At 32.7% G+C, this 19,763-nt stretch overlaps 1 protein-coding gene across 1 annotated transcript; it reads left to right on the forward strand.

Annotated features, from left to right (window-relative positions):
* The first annotated feature begins 418 nt into the window (after window positions 1-418).
* Window positions 419-17,964, forward strand: LOC123698583 (probable ATP-dependent RNA helicase DHX34). The gene is made up of 19 exons (XM_045645259.1): window positions 419-1,095; window positions 1,829-1,947; window positions 6,621-6,787; window positions 7,279-7,482; window positions 7,724-7,856; window positions 8,185-8,333; window positions 8,775-8,882; window positions 9,090-9,195; window positions 9,746-9,951; window positions 10,784-10,987; window positions 12,090-12,272; window positions 12,804-12,901; window positions 13,152-13,359; window positions 13,866-13,928; window positions 14,389-14,570; window positions 15,243-15,353; window positions 15,868-15,989; window positions 16,456-16,735; window positions 17,674-17,964. The coding sequence occupies exons 1-19, from the start codon at window positions 542-544 to the stop codon at window positions 17,945-17,947; spliced, it is 3,471 nt and encodes a 1,156-aa protein (XP_045501215.1). The 5' UTR covers window positions 419-541; the 3' UTR covers window positions 17,948-17,964.
* Window positions 17,965-19,763: the final 1,799 nt, after the last annotated feature.

Here is a 19,763-nt window from a genome sequence, read left to right on the forward strand (position 1 = left end):
TTGTACTAAAATTAGTACTAAATTCTTACAAAACAAAGTATATATTAAATCATAAACATGGTACAAAATATTAATCAATATAGTATTCGCTGATGATTGAACAAAAAAAAACATTTGGACTAATACCTATATAACAATATTCGTTATGGTGTTTAGGATAAGAGAACAAGAAGTGTTATGTAGTTATTTATGTTAAATAAATCAAAAATATATTTAATATAATGGAAAATAGTTGCCACAAATGTTGCCGACTGCTGAGATACCCTATTCTCCTTCTGTATCGTCTCTGTTTCAAATTATTTTATCTGTCTGTCATTCCACCACGAGTTTCTCAATGTGATGCAATTTAGTCATTGGATGCAATGTGATGTGTTCTCAAGAATATGTCAAAATTCTAATCATTTGTCAAAATAAAAACATCAAAACATGTCAATTTAATAAATACACAGTTGAAAAATGCGAAAATAATTTATTTCTTAAATATATAAATAGGCAACATAGTATTATTGTTATTTAAAAATTGCATAGCAAAGTAAAAGTCATGGATAGAAAGTCTAGACATCAGAGATATTCTTCAAAACGAAGACGATCACGCTCTCGGAGCACCGAGCGACGAGACAGAGTTAAAATAAGAAAAAGAGCACCATCTCCTACCACTACTGCTGATATTATTGAAGAAACTGAAGATTTTAGTTTCTTAAATTATAAGCGAAACTTAAATAAAATGATACAATACAGTAACGATACAAATACGGTTGCAAATAGTATTGACGACTTTTGGATTTTTGTTAAAAAGTATGAAGCTACTTTGAGAAAAGCTGGAAAGCCAATCATACCAGAAACTCATGATACAAACACAAACAATTCTGAAATAAAGCAATCGTTTTCAAAAACTGACTGTATTAATTTTAAAGTAAAAATAAAATTTATGGACACAGTATATGATGATAGAAGCAAAAGAAGATTAGACGAAAGGAAATTTAAAGTGTTCCTTAACATTATTTCCATTTATATTGACTTTAAAAACAAGGAAAAATTTGATAAACTAAAAAAATTAAGGAAAGCACAAAAAGAACTGCCTGTTGCAAAATATAGGTATGCAGATGTTATTATAATACTATCTCATTATTAGACATCGGATTATATGCATTTGCATGTTTGCATATGCAAATGCATATAACTCTCTAATTACGCCGTTAGTGCATATTTTAGCCTATTTCCTCCAATCGTGCATATTTCGTTAAGTAGGGGGAGTTTTAATTGGTTGACAAACCTTTATTAGCCAATCAGAACGCTCAGCGAGTAAACAAACACTACTTTGGCATGGTAAAATAGCAAAAAATCACGAAATGGGCTCCATTTAAGTAAATTTTGAGCCATTGAAAATAGGGCTAGATTACCCTTTTGGGGCTAAAAACTTAAAACACGGGTTGAATTCCAAAAAAGGCCTAGATTTACCCCGAAAGGTGGCAACACTGGGCTCGCGGGTGAAAAACGTCACAAATTTGCGCTCGAAAATTTGCTAAAAAAGCTTAATTGTATATTGCCACAAAAACTATACTTAATTTTAAGAAAACTTCGCTGTTTTTTGATTTTGTATTGTGCATATTTTAGGCATATCGGCCGTTTTTATTGCATATTTCGGCCTTTTTTAGTGCATATTTGCATGCATATTTTGGCATTTTGTTAGTGCATATAATCCGATGTCTACTCATTATGATATTAATTTTATAAATACCTACAATCATACGACATTTGACCAATTTCTTATATTGTTGATTTCTATAGATGAAAAATTAAAATTATTTTGAGAAATTTGTAATTTTAGGAATGAAATTGTATCAGCTGTGCAGAATGAGAAAGTAGTAGTTGTGGCTGGTGACACAGGATGTGGAAAGTCTACTCAGGTTCCTCAATATCTTCATGAAGCTGGTTTTCAAAATATTGGTAAGCAAATGTAGAAATTGTTGATATTCACGTTTGAACTACAGTTCCCAAAAACAATGGAGGTTCACAAATTGTAGCAGAGATATATTGAAATATGTATTGAATTAAATATATATTTTTATACAAATCTGATGCGTGTGCGAATTGAGTACCAAAAAAAGATCCCACATGAAATCAGTAAAAATCAATATTGATTTCAATATCTATTCTAAAATCTATTTTTACTGATTGCATGTGGGATATGCTTTTGGTATTCAATTATAGTTATCCTACGCCCACTTGAAAAATAAAAGAAAAGAGCTTCACCTATCAATGCCCCAATTTACAAGTCTTTGATAACTTCCATATGGTCCAAACTCATGTTTTTTAATATCTAACATTTATATATAACACTAGCTGTGCTCCGCGGTTTTACCTGCAGTGCTCCGCTCCTGTTGGTCTTAGCGAGATGATGGCTATTAGGGCTATCTAACACTGAAAATTTTATTTAAGGTGATTGCTACGATCTGTTCCCAGCCAATGTCCCGCTAGATGGCGCTGAATTCTACATTTCTAGTTTATTTGAGTTTTTGCGTAATTGGAAAAGATTAAGGTCGTAGGAATAGTCATGGCGATTACTGAATATTATATTTTATTTAAATATGTCATATCATTGCCTTAAAATCCACCCAATTCGGTAAAATCATGCGTTTTAACATCTGTCATTGCATACAGGGTCGTTTACACACACAGACGTATACAAAAATGATAAAGATTGAACTCTAGATGGCGTGAATGTAAAACAAGTTTGGCGTGTATGTATTTGAGTAGTTAGTAGCATATTATATTCTGAATTTCTGATCCATGCCTATTCACTCAAAACTACCTAATAACACTAATGATTTGTAACAGTAAATTATTTCAATAGGTAGGTATTTGAACATTTCCCAACAAGACGTAAGAATAATTATTCGTAGGTATACAAGATACAATAACAAATCTAATACACTATTTATTATTTTATTATTTACTAGCGGTCCGCCCCGGCTTCGCCCGTGGTACATGTTTACGTTTTCTCTCCATAAGAAGTAAGAACCATCCTCGTACTTCAAGGAATATAATAAAAAAAGAATTATCGAAATCGGTTCAGCCGTTCTCGAGTTATGCGCTTACCAACACATTTTGCGATTCATTTTTATATTAGACTAGCGGTCCGCCCCGGCTTCGCCCGTGGTACATGTTTACGTTTTCTCTACATAAGAACCATCCTCGTACTTCAAGGAATATAATAAAAAAAGAATTATCGAAATCGGTTCAGCCGTTCTCGAGTTATGCGCTTACCAACACATTTTGCGATTCATTTATATATATATAAGATTATGTGAAAATAACCAGGAAGGTGAAAAACATATTTACGAAAACATAGTAACATATGGCTATCGCTACAATAATTATATTTCAATTTTATCTTTTTATACCTAGTAGAACTGGCCGACGAATAAAAAAAATCGTATTAGAATACAATATATTACGGAACAAAAAAAGGATTGTAACTGAATTAGGTAGGTATGTTTGTTTCTGGGCGCACCGTTTTCGACGACGCGACGCGACGCGCGACGTAAGCGTATAGGTATAGGTACCTACTTTGCTAAAACAAACTAATAAAATTGTGTGTCTGTCTGAAAATTCGGAAAAGCATATTTTGCAAGTTTGTGATTACTTTGATAGTTTACCGATTTATAATAATTGTAATTGTAATTGTATAATATATAATTTGCAATGTGGTGAAATTTCATAAAAATCACGGGCCAATTTTTTGTTTTGAATCCCACCGAAAATATAATTGCGTTATTAGAATAATTAATTACTATACCTACCCACGATCAATTATTACAATATAGTCTCAAATGCATACTAGAGAAATATTGCAATTTGATTCAATTAAAATGCATAGCATACAAAAATAAATTCACAACACAAGAAATTCCGCGCGCAAATCATAGCGCGTGTCAATGAAATCAAGAATGTTTTATATCAAGCCGACGCGGACGAGCGACGACGCGACGCCGAACAAAAGTACCTACGACGGACGACCACGCTTCGAGTTGCCAAACACACAGCCAAACAACAATAATGAGTAATAAATTGTTTACAAAAAAAACAAGTTTTCCATTTTTCTGTATGAGTAGACAGAACTTCAAAACGCCACCTGCTACGGTTTATATTATGAACGATGGTTATAAAAATAAAAGTTATATTTGTTGGTGTAAACTATTTTATTGATCAATAATTTTGGAATTTAAAACTGTCAACATTGATTACAATAAAACGCAGTTTTATTTTATTACACTATTGTTTTTTATCAAAACATGTATTTGAAGTACAATACCTACCATATAATATTATGCTGATCCAAGCATTTTCACTCAAAACTAATATCACTAATGATTTGTAAAAGTAAATTATTTCAATATACATTTCATAACCAACAAGTAAGAATAATTATTATTATTCCTACCTACAACAACAAACCTAAAACACTATTTACTATGGGAAAATAACCAGGAAGGTGAAAAACATTATATTATTATTTACGATTTCGACGCACTCGACTTTTAGTAAAATATAGGTAGTAGGTAAACATAATATTATGGTTTTGATTTTTGCTACTAGTATAAGAAAACTGCGTGTTCAAACTACTTGTTTGTCTGTCTGAAAATTCGGAAGTACTTTGGTAGTTTACCGATTTATAATAATATTGTATATATCGTTGTTTAAAAAATATTCAAACACAATAAAATATGATATACTGATTTATCACTGGTTTCAGTGATGAACTGATGAGTCAATGTTAGCCACTATGCTTTCGTCATACGTGTGTATGATTGATGTGATTTGCAACGTGGTGATATTTCAGAAAAATCACGGGTCAAATTGTCCCACCGAAAATATAACTGCGTTATAAGAATAACTATACCTACGATAAATTATACATAATACAATATAGTCTCAAATGCATACTAGTGAAATATTTTATTTGAATCAATAAAATAAAAAAAAAATAAAAAAATAATAATAATACAAAAATAAATTCACAACACAAGAAAATCCGCGCGCAAATCATAGCGCGTGACAATGAAATCAAGAACTTTCGAGCCGACGCGACGCGGACGACGAAGGAGCCTAACAAAAGTACCTACAATCATAGGCGGCTCGTGACAAAATTGTATGGCCGTGTTCACTTGAAATAAAACAACGAAAATAGGTACCTACAATAGCGTTAGCAGTACAAAAAAAATGAGCACCACATTATAAATGTCTATTTATACACTAAAAATTATAGAGTATTTCAAAACGAATTCAATTATTATTTAGCAATAATTAGAAAATCCCCGAATTTGCATTCGTGATCGTATTCATAGTGTTTGTCTACACTAATATTATAAAGAGGAAAACTTTGTTTGTTTGTTTGATTGTAATGAATAGGCTCATAAACTACTGGACATTTTACCAATGTTTGCAAGTTTGTGATTACTTTGATAGTTTACCGATTTATAATAATTGTATACTTATATCATTGTTTAAAAATATTCAAACACAATATGATATAGGTACTGATTTATCACTGGTTTCAGTGATGAACTGATGAGTCAATGTTAGCCACAATACTAATCACTTTCGTCATACATGTGTATGAACTATGATTGATGTGATTTGCAATGTGGTGAAATTTCATAAAAATCACGGGCCAATTTTTTGTTTTGAATCCCACCGAAAATACATATTATATTACTAATTGCGTTATTAGAATAATTAATTACTATACCCACGATCAATTATTACAATTTACAATATAGTCTCAAATGCATACTAGAGAAACATTGCAATTTGAATCAATTAAAATGCATAGCATACAAAAATAAATTCACAACACAAGAAATTCCGCGCGCAAATCATAGCGCGTGTCAATGAAATCAAGAATGTAATTTATATCAAGCCGACGACGACGCCGAACTAAAGTACCTACAGTACCATTTACCTTCAGTGTACAATACAGTTTACAGACCTACGACGGACGAACAATAATGAGTAATAAATTGTTTACAAAAAAAAACATAGTTTCTAAGGTCATTAGTTTTATTTTATTTTATTGTTATTTTCTTTGAACGATTGGAAATGAAATTACTCAATTTTTACACAGAACTTTGATTTATTAGAATTATGCTCATTATGTATAAGATAACGAACGCGAATGCACGACATCTAGCGCGTCTTATGTCTAAACATCGCCTTTCGTTTAAACATTGACGCGCTAGATCTGTAATAAGTATATAGTCTATGCGCTAGATGTCGTGCTTTATGTCGTGTTTCGCTTGGCAAAAGTCACGCACACTACTGTAGAAGTGTCAAATTTTTCCGGTATTTTACTGTTGTTTTTCTAAGTAAATATTGTAAATTATTGATTAAAAAGGTCGAACGCGCACACATTTCATTATAGAGAAGTGATAAAATGATTAGTTTTAAAGAAATAGTGTCTGTGTTAAGTGTTTAGAGGTAATCAAAAATGTATGGAGGGACGGTCGGAACATCCACCTTAAATCGGACCAGTAGCTCCCGAGATAGCGTGTTCAAACAAACAAATTCTTCAGCTTTATAATATTAGTATAGATTATTATATAACATAAAATTTTCAGCTTGTACACAACCAAGAAGAATAGCATGTGTATCATTATCAAAACGTGTTGCGTTTGAAATGCTGTCACAATTTGAAACTAAAGTTGGGTATCAGATCCGGTTTGAGAAGAGCAAAACTGCAGATACAAGTATTTGTTTTATTACTGAAGGACTCTTATTGAGGCAGGTATTGGAATTTATATTTCTTCATTATTGTACATTAATTAAGAAAGATAATAGAATATTAATTATTTCATACATTTATTTTTCTGGTGATTTCCGAGTGAATATAAAATTGTCTTTACATGTACTAAGTGTTTTAACAGACAAACGGCAAGTTGCAAACGGCAGAGGTTACATCAGTTGTCGCCACATGTCAACGGCAGTCGGCGGCACGTCGACGGCAGCAGTCAATATGTCGACGGCTGCCGTCGACAAGTGGCGACGCTTGCAGTTTTGTATTGACGGCAAACTGCAAGCGTTTGATGTTTGACGGCTTCCGTTTTTGCCTAACGACGTCTTGGCTGAAGTAGCCTCTGCCCTTCGCAACTTTCCGTTCGTCTGTTAGAACTCTAACTGTATTGTACATATTATGTGCCAGATATGTTATTTTACACTTATCATTTTCAAAAAAACATTAAGATTTGCAATAACAAGATTTTTTATGCATAATTTCAGATGTCCTCAGAAAACTTACCAAATTATGATGTCATTATATTAGATGAGATCCATGAAAGACATTTAATGGGTGATTTCTTGTTGGGAGTATTAAAGTGCCTTATTCATACCAGAAGTGATATTAAACTAGTTTTGATGTCAGCAACAATTAATATACAATTGTTTGAAGATTATTTTAGCGCTGAATCTGCTGTTGTTATTCAAGTAAGTTTTAAACTAATTAAAATTGAGATACATTCATAAATACTTGAAAAAGTTTAAACATGAATAAAAAAGTTTTTGGGTATGAATACCTGCATTATTTTTTATAAGGAATGTGTGTGTGTGTTTTATATATTAAACAACCCTTAAGTCAACAATTGTTTGCATGATTTTTTAAACAGCATATCAAGTAAATTCCTCAATATTAAATAAATCAATTAATAAGTAAAAAAAAACATTTCAGGTGCCTGGTAGACTATTTCCCATAGAACTGCACTATAAGCCAGTATTAATTGACGAGAAGCCCACAAGAGACGATCGGCTTGATCCACAGCCTTATGTGCAAATTATGAGCTTGATTGATAATAAATACCCAAGTGAGTGCGAAAGAAATTAAATTTACCTGTATAAATCTATCTGTAATATTGTGTAGAGGGAATATTTATATTTTTGTATGTACTGTTACATAAGCTCAAGAACTATTGCCAAATTAAGCCTTTTAAGCCTTATCTTCACTGTCTTTGAAAATTATCGCTTCTTTTCGTTGTTTAAACCTATTCCAACCTGGGTAGAGCCTAGGCGAGTGGTTCATTAAAATTCTAATCTAATATAATAATGATTCATTAAAATGAATAAGAAAATTCAGTCAGAAATAAATACATTTATGAATACATAAATTTTATAAGCTATAATTTTACATTTCAGGCGACGAAAGAGGTGACCTCTTGATTTTCATGTCTGGAGTTCAAGAAATAACTGCTATTTGTGACGCAGCACAGCAATATGCTGAGAAAAATAAGTCTTGGATTGTCCTTCCGTTACATAGTGGACTCTCATTGGTTGAACAGGATAAGGTAAGATATATTATTAACCGACTAGCTTACCGCCCGCGGCTTCGCCCGCTTTGTCTAAAACCTAATAAATTATATACTAAATATTCCTCTTGAATCACTCTATCTATTAAAAAAACCGCATCAAAATCCGTTGCGTAGTTTTAAAGATTTTAGCATACAAAGGGACATAGGGACAGAGAAAGCGACTTTGTTTTATACTATGTAGTGAAGATTGAGCACACATTGAAGAAATACAATTAACAATTATTATAGTATTTACAATGTAATGTCAAATCAAAATCATAATTTATATATTTACTTGTGTTTTTAAATAAATAACCTGTAACAATACTAGCTTTAAGCCCGTGGCTTCGCTCGCTTTGTTTAAAACTTATCAAAAAGCTTCCTATAGAACCTATCCATAAAAAAAAATGTTGTGCGTAAAATTGCAATATTTTTCAGGTATTCGATTATCCACCAGAGGGCGTGAGGAAGTGCATTGTATCCACAAATATAGCTGAAACATCGGTCACGATAGATGGTATACGATTTGTGGTAGATTCAGGGAAGGTAAGTAATATATTATTTTATGATCTACTAGCTGTGCCGCGCGGTTTCACCCGCGTGGCTCCGCTCCTGTTGGTCTTAGCGTGGTAATATATAGCCGATATTAGTAGAAATTTAGCATAAAGTGTGAATTCAACAAAATTTTATTTAGATTTCAAAAAATATTTTTTTGTTTATAATAAGGCAACAGTATCCAAAACTTATTTATAGGTAAAAGAAATGAGTTACGACGCATCTACGAAGATGCAGAGGCTCAAAGAATTTTGGATATCGAAAGCGAGCGCTGATCAGAGGAAAGGCAGAGCAGGAAGAACGGGTAATTTATTTTTAATGTGTATTCCAGATTATTAATATTTAATAAGATTGAAACTGAAACTGATGGCATTTTCATATGCTTTTTTAAATAGAAATAAAAAATTGGCCATGTGTGAATTATATTCTCTCCCTTACATCCGTGTGTTCGGTAAAAATTTTCATCCTTCCATTCCTTTTATGACCGCTGCCAAACTTTGATTAACATTATTTTTTGTTATAGTGGCCATTTAAATATATCATCTCTGATATATATTCAACTAGCTTACCGCGCGCGGCTTCGCCCGCTTTGTCTAAAACCTAATAAATTATATACTAAAACCTTCCTCTTGAATCACTCCTATTAAAAATTACAAATGGACATAGGGACAGAGAAAGCGACTTTGTTTTATACTATGTAGTGATGATAATTGATATCTTATTATCACCATTCATAAGACAGACTCATGGGCAGATAGAAAGTCAAGTCTCCTGTTTCAGTAGATAGATTACCGTATTACCTGTGGGTACTTTGGCCTGAAAAATAATAATATAACAAAAAAAATAATTTCCAGGTCCCGGCGTATGTTACCGGATATACTCCGAAAACCAATACACCGATATGGATGCATTCAGCACTCCAGAAGTGTCAAGGGTGCCGCTGGCTTCACTATTGTTGCTCATGAGTTCTCTGGGCGTGAACGATGTTAGACGATTCCCTTTTATAGATGCACCCCCGGAAGATGCGATTGAAGAATCACTATTGGAATTGAAACAACATGTAAGTAGTCTAATTTTGACATACGAATTAGTATTGTGGTGTAAATAAAAATAAATAATTAAATAATAGAAAAAATAGATTACGAGGCAGGATTTTTACCTGCGTCATTCGCTTTGCCGGGCAAGAAGAGAAAATTGGAAATGCTTTAAAAACGTCAAATCTCTTTTTATTTATTGATTGTGGAATTAAAAAAAGGGTTTTATTTAAACTAAAATGTTTATTGTAAAAGCCAAACTTGACACATTTTTTTATTTCACCTTGATTGAACATTTAAGTTGTTTATTTGAGGGTGTAATCTACGGAACCTATTTAATAATTCACTAATAATGTCATATTGTTAGTGCTTCGTGCACGTACGCACGTAAGTATGCGACTAAAACCACGGCGTGCACCAAATCTAATATTGTTTACGCTGTCACATAGATAGCGTTAATAAATATAAAAGACTACCGGGCCGCCCCGGCTTCGCCCGTGGTACATGTTAACGTTTTCTCTCCATAAGAACCATCCTTGTACTTTAAGGAATATAATAAAAAAATAATTATCGAAATCGGTCCACCCGTTCACGCGTGATGCCGTGACAACGCGAAACGGGTTTCATTTTTATATATGTAGACTAGCGGTCCGCCCCGGCTTCGCCCGTGGTACATATTTACGTTTTCTCTACATAAGAACCATCCTCGTTCTTCAAGGAATATAATAAAAAAAGAATTATCGAAATCGGTCCACCCGTTCTCGAGTTATTCGCTTACCAACACATTATGCGATTTATTTTTATATCATAATATAATAAAAGTCCCAGCATGGTTTTTAATATCTAAATTCTTTCCAGGGAGCATTAACATCGAATGAAAAACTGACAGCCCTAGGCAAGGCATTAGCCAACCTTCCCGTAGAAGTATCTCTAGCTAAAGCCCTGGTGGTAGGATCTGCTACTTTACCTCCACATAAGTTGGATTCCGCTTTGGCCTTAACAGCTGCTTTGGGTATAAGGTCCATTTATACAACGAGAGCGCATAGAGATTTTGAATGTGAGGTAAGTTTTTATGGGTAGGAATATTTGGATAACCTTGCGTGTATTATTGTTTTGATAAAGAAATGTGAGTGTTCCTATAAAACTATAATTCAAATTTTATTTAATAAATTATGTTAATAACTTTTAGAAGGAAGGATCAAACATCACAATTTTCAAGGATCATATTTTGAAATCAGATTATTTAATATAATACCTCTCTACCTAATCAAATCCGCCTCCTTGGTACAGGGGTTGACGCGTGAGCGTAGAACCGAGGGGTCCTGGGTTCGATTCCCGGTGGAGACGAAGAAAAAAAAATGTCTCGGTCTGGTAGGACACAGAAGGCTGATCACCTACTTGTCCCTAAAAGAAAAATCGATCAGTGAAACAGATGTATGCATAATGCATCTGCCCCTTACCCCACTACGGGGACATGGGACTTCACTACCTAATCAAATTACAAATTGCTCTTCTATACATATATCATTTTTAGAGCGGCTTAATTTCCAAGCATGTCTGTTTAACCTTTACTATAATTTTAAAACGCACGTATAGTCGAGCCAATTTAATAGGCAACATTTGACGTCTATCAATTTTATCTTCGAAGAGATGTAACTTGCATAAAAACATCGATTAAAGTGAATTAATCGATACGGATTTGAAACATTTGTCAATCGAATTTATTAATTTATGATGATTTTTATTCACAAGTAATCAATGCATTCGATTCTAGATGTCAGATTTCGATTTTTAGAGTAACATCTCTGGTATTTAAAAAGAAAAAAGGTTTATTGACACAAAATTGTAGCGACGTCAGTTCTTCAATTCAGAAATTGTTTATTATGTTTAGAATGGTTTATCAGTAAAATGAAATCTTAAAATTACTTGTATTGGTCATTATTATTATAAATATGTAATCGTAATTTAAAAAAGAAGCAAATGTGCAGTACTAACAAAACGAAATATCATGTTATTCTATGTCGTCGTTACTAGGTTATGTTGTTGAATTTTGTTGAACTGTCAAATGTTGCCTATTAAAATGGCTCTACTATAATTTTAAACAAATTTAACATAACTCCATTTTTTTAAATGGGCTTATACTACTTTTATATTTTTATTTCAGAATGCTAGAAAACCAGATGAATCAGATCACGGGGATCCCATAACCTTAATATCTCTATATTGCGCTTGGCTAAAGGAAAAGAGTAAAGGAGGGGGAAGGGCGTGGTGTAGACGACGAGGGATAGAGGAACAGAGGTTATACGAGCTCACCAAACTGGCTGCGCAATTGAAGAACTTATTACAGGTGAATAAGGTTCATTTTTAAACTCGTAGTCTTTATTCTGCGTGGTAGAAAAGGAAGATTAAGGGAATAATAAGTTTAAGAAATTTGCTGCGCAATTGAAGACCTTATTGTAGATGAGTAGGAGTCATTTTTAACTTTATTGTAGGTAAATAAGACTCACTTTTAAATTGGCGTTCCTGATGCGTGATTTCAATTATTTTATAACCGAATTATGTGCAGATATTTTCTTATGTTGCTTTCTATATATTGTTTGTGCCAACAACACTTAAAGTTACGTTTCGAAAATAATGGTATATTAATTTTATAATTAACTAACGGTCCGCCCCGGCTTCGCCCGTGGTACATTTTTACGTTTTCTCTCCATCCTCGTACTTCAAGAAATGTAATAAAAAAGAATTAACGAAATCGGTTCAGTTGTTCTCGAGTTATGCGCTTACCAACACATTTTGCGATTCATTTTTATATTATAGATAGAAGATGAATAAAACTTTTATAATTAATGAATAAAACTTTACACGTTCATTTATATAGGACAATAATTTGATGGAAACTCCCGAAGCAGAATCGATGTCTTCGGCGGAAAGATCTCTCCGACACGGACAAATGAAACAACTGAAAGATATGAGAAGGTAATTTAATTAAAATACAGCACAGACGTGACAAAGTAGGGTAAATATTTATTTATTTATAATTATCTATTGTACAAAATATGAGAAAACAATAATATGCAAAAAGAAGTAGTATTACAAAAGCATAATTTGCACAAAAGGCGGGCTTATTGCTAAACAGCAATCTCTACCAGGCAACCTGGCGGCAGAGGAAATGCAAGAAAATTACATAGTTTGAATAATGTTCACAAAATATTAATAAATTTTCCAGACAGTACAAACAAAAAGCGGCGGAAGATTCGAAAAAGCGGAAACGTTTAAAAGTCGATTCTTGGGAGATAGTAGACGAAAAGGGGGATGATGATAATGTAATGGATATTCGTGATATAGAGTTCCGTCTGACGAACGACGCGAGCAGGATACAGGCGCTCATCAGTGGGGCCAGTGCTAATAGTGGCCGGGATCTCGTCATGTTGAAGGTGCAGTAGTGAACTGGTAGTTAGTAGTAGTAAGTCACTACTTACTACCATGATATATAGATAGATAGATGCCTCTCTACTGAGTGACATCGAGTTCTGACTGACGAACGACAAATTTTTTCCTTAAACTCTACGTTTTCATCCCTAGCTTCGCGCAGATGACGCATACCGCTTCGCTTATGTGGACATTGTGTATAAAAAAACATAATCTTAAATAAATAAATAATTTATTGAATAAAAACATGGTATATACAAAGATATTTAAGCCTACGTATGTGTGCAGGTGGCATATAATATGTCAGAGAGGCTTAAAACTCTGTGTACACCTGTACACAGAGTTTTAAAAATTAATTTAAAAGACAAAGAATCTGGTAATTTCTGAGTATTTTACGTACTTTGAGTACCTATGCAAAACTAAACCGACTGTGGATAGAAGTACCTTAAGCAAGTATATTAGTTATAAGTATTTCAACTTACTAACTTACAATGCTTTTTATATTTTACAGATAGTGCTATGTCGCGCGTTATATCCTCAAATTGCGGTTGCTGATGACTTTAACCATTGCAAGGTAAATAATACAGTTTATACTTACAATTTACCAAGAATTTGGTTTAGATATTGATCGAATGGAAGCCAATGTTGCCAGAAAATTTAGGTTTTTGGAGAATTAATAAGCAAAACTATCGATCAGTTTAAAAAAATTCCATCAAAAGTCGACGTGCTTTTGTAAAAAATACGCTATTTTATTCTTCCTAAAATATGTTATTTTATTGCTGCTATTTTCTTCATTCTGTAGGTACACGTTTAAATATATAACTTATTTTAAAACTGTCTTTTTTATTTCTCGCATCCGAAATCAAGATTCAGATATTTACCTTAAATGAAAAGCTACTTTGCTTGAGTTAAAAGTTCCAAGCAAAAATATTTTCTCTTCATAAGTTATACAACAGCTTAAAAACAATAATGTGAACTTTATTTTAAATAATATATTTAATTATTTATCAAAATAATATTGTTTTTCCTTACAGACGGTAACAGACCAACTCTACCACACTTGGAGTAAACCCTTCGTGTTTTTACACCCCACGTCATATTTCGGCAAACAACCCCGCACGCTACAACTAACTGAGAGTGACATACAGACAGACGGGCCGCCGGGGTTTAAGAGTAAACTGGCATTGTCATCGAGACACCAGATTCTGTGTTATTTGTGGGTAGTTTTGATTTTTACTAGATATATAGAGATATATTTAGATAAAATTAATTCAAAAAACACAAAAATACAATTAGATAATAACATTGCATACCTTAAAAAATTGTGAAACAACAAATACAAAATTTTGTGGGTAGATCGGTTTTTTTGGGAGGGTAGATTGAAATTATTTTGTGTTATTTTTCGATATTAGGGTACATATAAGACTAAAATATATAAATAAAAGAAAAAGATCTACAATACTTGGAGTAAGCCCTTCGTGTTTTACACCCCACGTCATATTTCGGCAAACAACCCCGCACGCTACAACTAACTGAGAGTGACATACAGACAGACGGGCCGCCGGGGTTTAAGAGTAAATTGGCATTGTCATCGAGACATCAGATTCTGTGCTATTTGTGGGTAGTTTTATATGCGGGTAGATTTTATTTTTTTGTGAATTTTATATTACGGTATAGGAGTAAACTGCAACTGTGCTGTTTGTTGGTAAACATTTTTTCATCTACCTTAGATTTGAATTATCTTTTTGGCGTCGTGGTAAATCAGCAGTGGGAACGTATATGGGCTGATGATGATGATGATGATTAAATTAGGAGGAATTTAAAAAATAATTTTCTTAATAAATGAAATATATTAATATATAAATAATGCGTATTTAATTATTTTCAGATCGCTATTGGAAACAACTAAACCGTATATAGTGAATTCTATGAGGATGCCCGCTGCTCAAACATTACTTTTATTAGCACATTCTATTGATACTAATTACGGATTTACAAGGTAATTAATGTACAAAACTATAAATAGTATTCTAAACATTGAGATATATACATATGGAGACGACACCGCCTACATCACTTATGCTCCGCTCACCTTAAGCCATATGGCTTAACTGCACGCTCATTTTTTATTTGTTTTAAAGTGAAACGCATCAAATATGCTTTCGTGTGTTATGATATTGCACAAATCATACGGAAAAGTGCAAAGGAATAACTTTCATCGGTAAGTACGGAGTACCTAACTAGATAATTTTTAAAACTTAGTTAGATCAAAAAAATGGCGCACAGATTTTGTTCGTGGTGTCTTCTCCATACGTAGTAATATTATCTCAATGATTCTAAATAATGTTCAAAATGTCAAAGTCATAAGTCAAAAGATTTGGAATAATTTCAGTAAGGAAGGATATTATGTTAATTATTGATATACTGATTTAGAATTAAAATAATGGATTATCTAATTACTAAACGTTCTATTTATATATTATAACTATAAATGTAATAAATATTATTTTCAGGTTAATCTGTGACTCGTGGCTATTATTGGAATTTCCATATCCAGAAACAGGATTGAATTTATTGTTCAAAGCTTCCAAGTTGCGGCAACGTTGGGACGCTCTTATTAATAGAAGGCTTTTAGGTATTGGCTTATACATTTTAATATTTGCACGCCAAAAGAGCGTATATACTAGCTTTCCGCCCGCGGCTTCGCCCTAGTTTTCAAAGAAAAGCCCGCATAGTTCCCGGTACCTTCTTCACAAACTTTCGCATTTATAATATTACTAGCGGTCCGCCCCGGCTTCGCCCGTGGTACATATTCACGTTTTCTCTACATAAGAACCATCCTCGTACTTCAAGGAATATAATAAAAAAAGAATTAACGAAATCGGTTCAGCCGTTCTCAAGTTATGCGCTTACCAACACATTTTGGGATTCAGTTTTATATTATAGATTATTAGTAGGGATTTCCGTATTTCGACTAAACATTTGTCAAACACAATATACGTGGAAATGGACGGTGTATCCAGTTGTTTATAATAATCGAAATATGTTATGAAAAAACTTCTAAAATATCCTAAAAACTCATATAATTTCCATTCTTTTAGATGCAAGCCCAAACAAATCAGTGGAGAGTGAACTAGCAAAAAATAAATCAAAACTACCCTACGAAGAATTACAATACGAGTTATCCAAAGACATGAGTGCATATATGAATAGTGATGTGTATTATACGATAAAACGGTTATTACCAGCCGATTTGAAGATTTTATACACTATCGATGAATGTGCTAGTGTTGTGCCTAATCCGTTTTGTAGCGATTTTGAAGGTAGACCACATGAGAAGAAGGGAGGCGTTTATGTGACAGATAATATTGTTTTTAATTGGTATGTATTTTTTATTGTATATTTATTTTGAATCTCGTAACGTTATGGAACTTATTAGTTATATGTACTTTGTTTTGTTACCTCTTGGTGGAACAATATTTTAAATTATTACATTTCGAGAATAAAATCACACACATTTACTAGCGCCTCTTACTTCAATTTCCAAATTAAGCGTCGAAAATATGCGGTTTTAAACTTAATTTATGTTTGTCAGTACCTATAATGTTTGATATAAACAAATAAGTAATTATTTACAATACTTGTTAAGCTATCTGTAAAGTTTCCATCAAAAACGTACCATTCGTTTCAAACAATATTGAATAAAAATTAAGGTACTTTTAAATTTATAAAGAATTGAAAAAAATTGATCACGAGGCGGGAGTCGAACCCGCATCCATCATATTTAAAGCACTAGTGGTCCGCCCCGGCTTCGCCCGTGGTACATATTTCGCAATAAAAGGTAGCCTATGTCCTTTCTCAGGTATCAAAATATCTCCATACCAAATTTCATGCAAATTGGTTCAGTAGTTTAGGCTTGATTGAGTAACAGACAGACAGACAGAGTTACTTTCGCATTTATAATATTAGTATGGATTAGGTATTATACAACATTAAATAGCGAAATTGAAATGTATTCAATGCTTTAACTAAATAATAATTATATATTACAACAACATTTATGACTTAAAACTTAAAAGATAATAGATTGTTTGAAATCTGAAAGTGATTGAGTAACAGACAGACAGAGTTACTTTCGCATTTATAATATTAGTATCGATTTGAATTTTGAATGCTTGCAATCAAACTCAATTAAGGTACCTACTTTTTAGAATTAATGAAAAACGAAATTTGCAAAATTCCGCATTTAAAATATAATATGTATGTACATACTATGTAGTAATGACTAAATCTTAATTAATGTTATCTATATTTTTCAGTGTAGTAGATTCAGATTGGAGTTACAACAGCTATCAAGAATCATACTCCATACCGTGGAAGTGTCCGAACTGCGAAATTACCGTATGTTTGTCACCTTTAGAAAAGTTACAGCATACGGAATTTATATGTTCTTCTAGAAAAATCGAGAAGGAAGAAAAACCACTGACAAGGGAAAATAGACCTAATGCTAAGGAGTATAAGTGCGAAGTTTGTAAAGAAACGTTGTATATGACGCCGGTAGAAATATTAAGGCATAAAAAGAGTTGTAAATAAATTGTATATAAAAGATTTATGGTTTTATTTTAATTCGTAAAAACATCATGCTTGTTCCAATTTAAAAAGAATACTTAGGTACATTTTAATTTAATAGATTTTTAACTATTGTAACTAATGAAATGAAAAAAGGACATTTTTAAAAGTACCTATAAGATTTGTTCTTTTGATTATAAATAATCTTTAAGCAAATATGTATGTAGTGAATTCAATGATTTCAGCTCATTTTTATATTCAAAACATACACAAACATTCTTAACCAATAATATTTTTTGTAACTTTCAAGTTTCAAGTTAGTTGTTAGTTGTTTAGTTTGAAAAAAAAAATGAAAAACTTTTAAGCATAATTACACCAACATTTATTAACAGAAATAAACCCATCTATTCTTTCCTTTTCAAGTCCTAAACGCATTTCCATAAATAGTCACGTTTTTCTAAAACACATACATTATAGCAAGGGGATCACTTTGAGAGGCATTTATAAAATAGTTCTGTAATATGATCCTAGACTGGTCACGACGGTGGCAGTAACAAAAAGGTATATTACGAACTAGTGTACTTATATGAACCTAGGATAATAATAATTAATAAGTCATTTTAAAAGTGCAATTTGGTGGTTTGCTTGTAGTTTTTATAGTGATGTTGTAGTTATTGGTAATAACATTTAATAAATTAGTTTCTTGTAATTTGGTGCTTATGTTCATTTAAGTATGGTCTTAATAATTACATTAGGTATGTATATAATACGTATACGTTGATTTCTGTTATTTCTTTGATATAAACTCTTGGTTGTAAATATCTATTTTAATGAATTTTTAAATGAAGCTAATAAATTAGATAAGTTAACAATTGTTCTTTCTAATATAGTCAAAATATCTTTAAGCAGAACCTTAAATTTATTTTCAAGTTCGTACCTACATTAAATCACAATATTGTCCCCAATTACTACTAAATCAAAATAACGCAGCTATTTTAATCCTCACTTCAAGTAGGTACCACGCATGCCTAGATACCACTCTCATTACGACAACAATCAAGGCATACTCCACATACCTTCGCATACGTATTAATAAAGTGCCCTTAATAAGACGCACACAGGTACACTACACACACACTGGTGTACGTTACACACACACACGTAGACAATACAGGTCCGATCGTACTAGGCGTGCGTGGCGCGACACGGCGTGACAAATTTGCCTATTGGTCATTAGTCTGTGTAGGTGTCGCGGAGTGCACTGTGCAATATATCTCATCATAGAAAGAATATTTTGCTCCGTCGCGCCGCAGTAAACCCTAGTACAGTCGGACCTTACAGGTATACATACACAGGTGTAGTACACATATACAGGTGTAGTATACACACACGCACACACAGGTTTGCGTCGTGACCCGCCCGCCGGCTGCTGATGCGGACCGCGATGCCCTTTTTAATTCGCACAATAACGCACAGTGCGTTGTGTAGGTGCACACGGGGTGGTTTTGGTAAGTTAAAAATGGGTAGATTTATACGATAAAATTGATCATAAATGTCATTGTCTAATAAGATTGTAAAGCTCTACTTGATACGTAAACGTGATGGTATCAATGTGAATTTTCTAATTCAAGCTTAATAATTAAGCTTATTATAAAATACAGCAGACTTTTTAAAAGAGAAACGAGATGCGTATGCAGTGTAAGTATAGATAATGGAATGCAAACAATAACACAATAATTTATAAGTTCCACGCAGTTTCACCCGCGAAAGGACCAGCAGCGGCCATAAACAAGTACTTCTATAGCTCATGTGTTTCACAGGTAAATCATCTTCATCACTA

Source organism: Colias croceus, chromosome 16 (assembly GCF_905220415.1).
Source record: "Colias croceus chromosome 16, ilColCroc2.1".
Classification (NCBI taxonomy): Eukaryota; Metazoa; Arthropoda; class Insecta; order Lepidoptera; family Pieridae; genus Colias; species Colias croceus.

What these genes read in the sequence shown, in the direction of transcription:
- LOC123698583 (XM_045645259.1), top strand. Translation starts at nt 542, where the DNA reads ATGGATAGAAAGTCTAGACATCAGAGATATTCTTCAAAACGAAGACGA. An exon ending in AAGGACTCTTATTGAGGCAG is followed by an intron (nt 6,788 to 7,278) that starts GTATTGGAATTT and finishes GCATAATTTCAG; the next exon opens with ATGTCCTCAGAAAACTTACC. An exon ending in ATGACTTTAACCATTGCAAG is followed by an intron (nt 13,929 to 14,388) that starts GTAAATAATACA and finishes TTTTCCTTACAG; the next exon opens with ACGGTAACAGACCAACTCTA.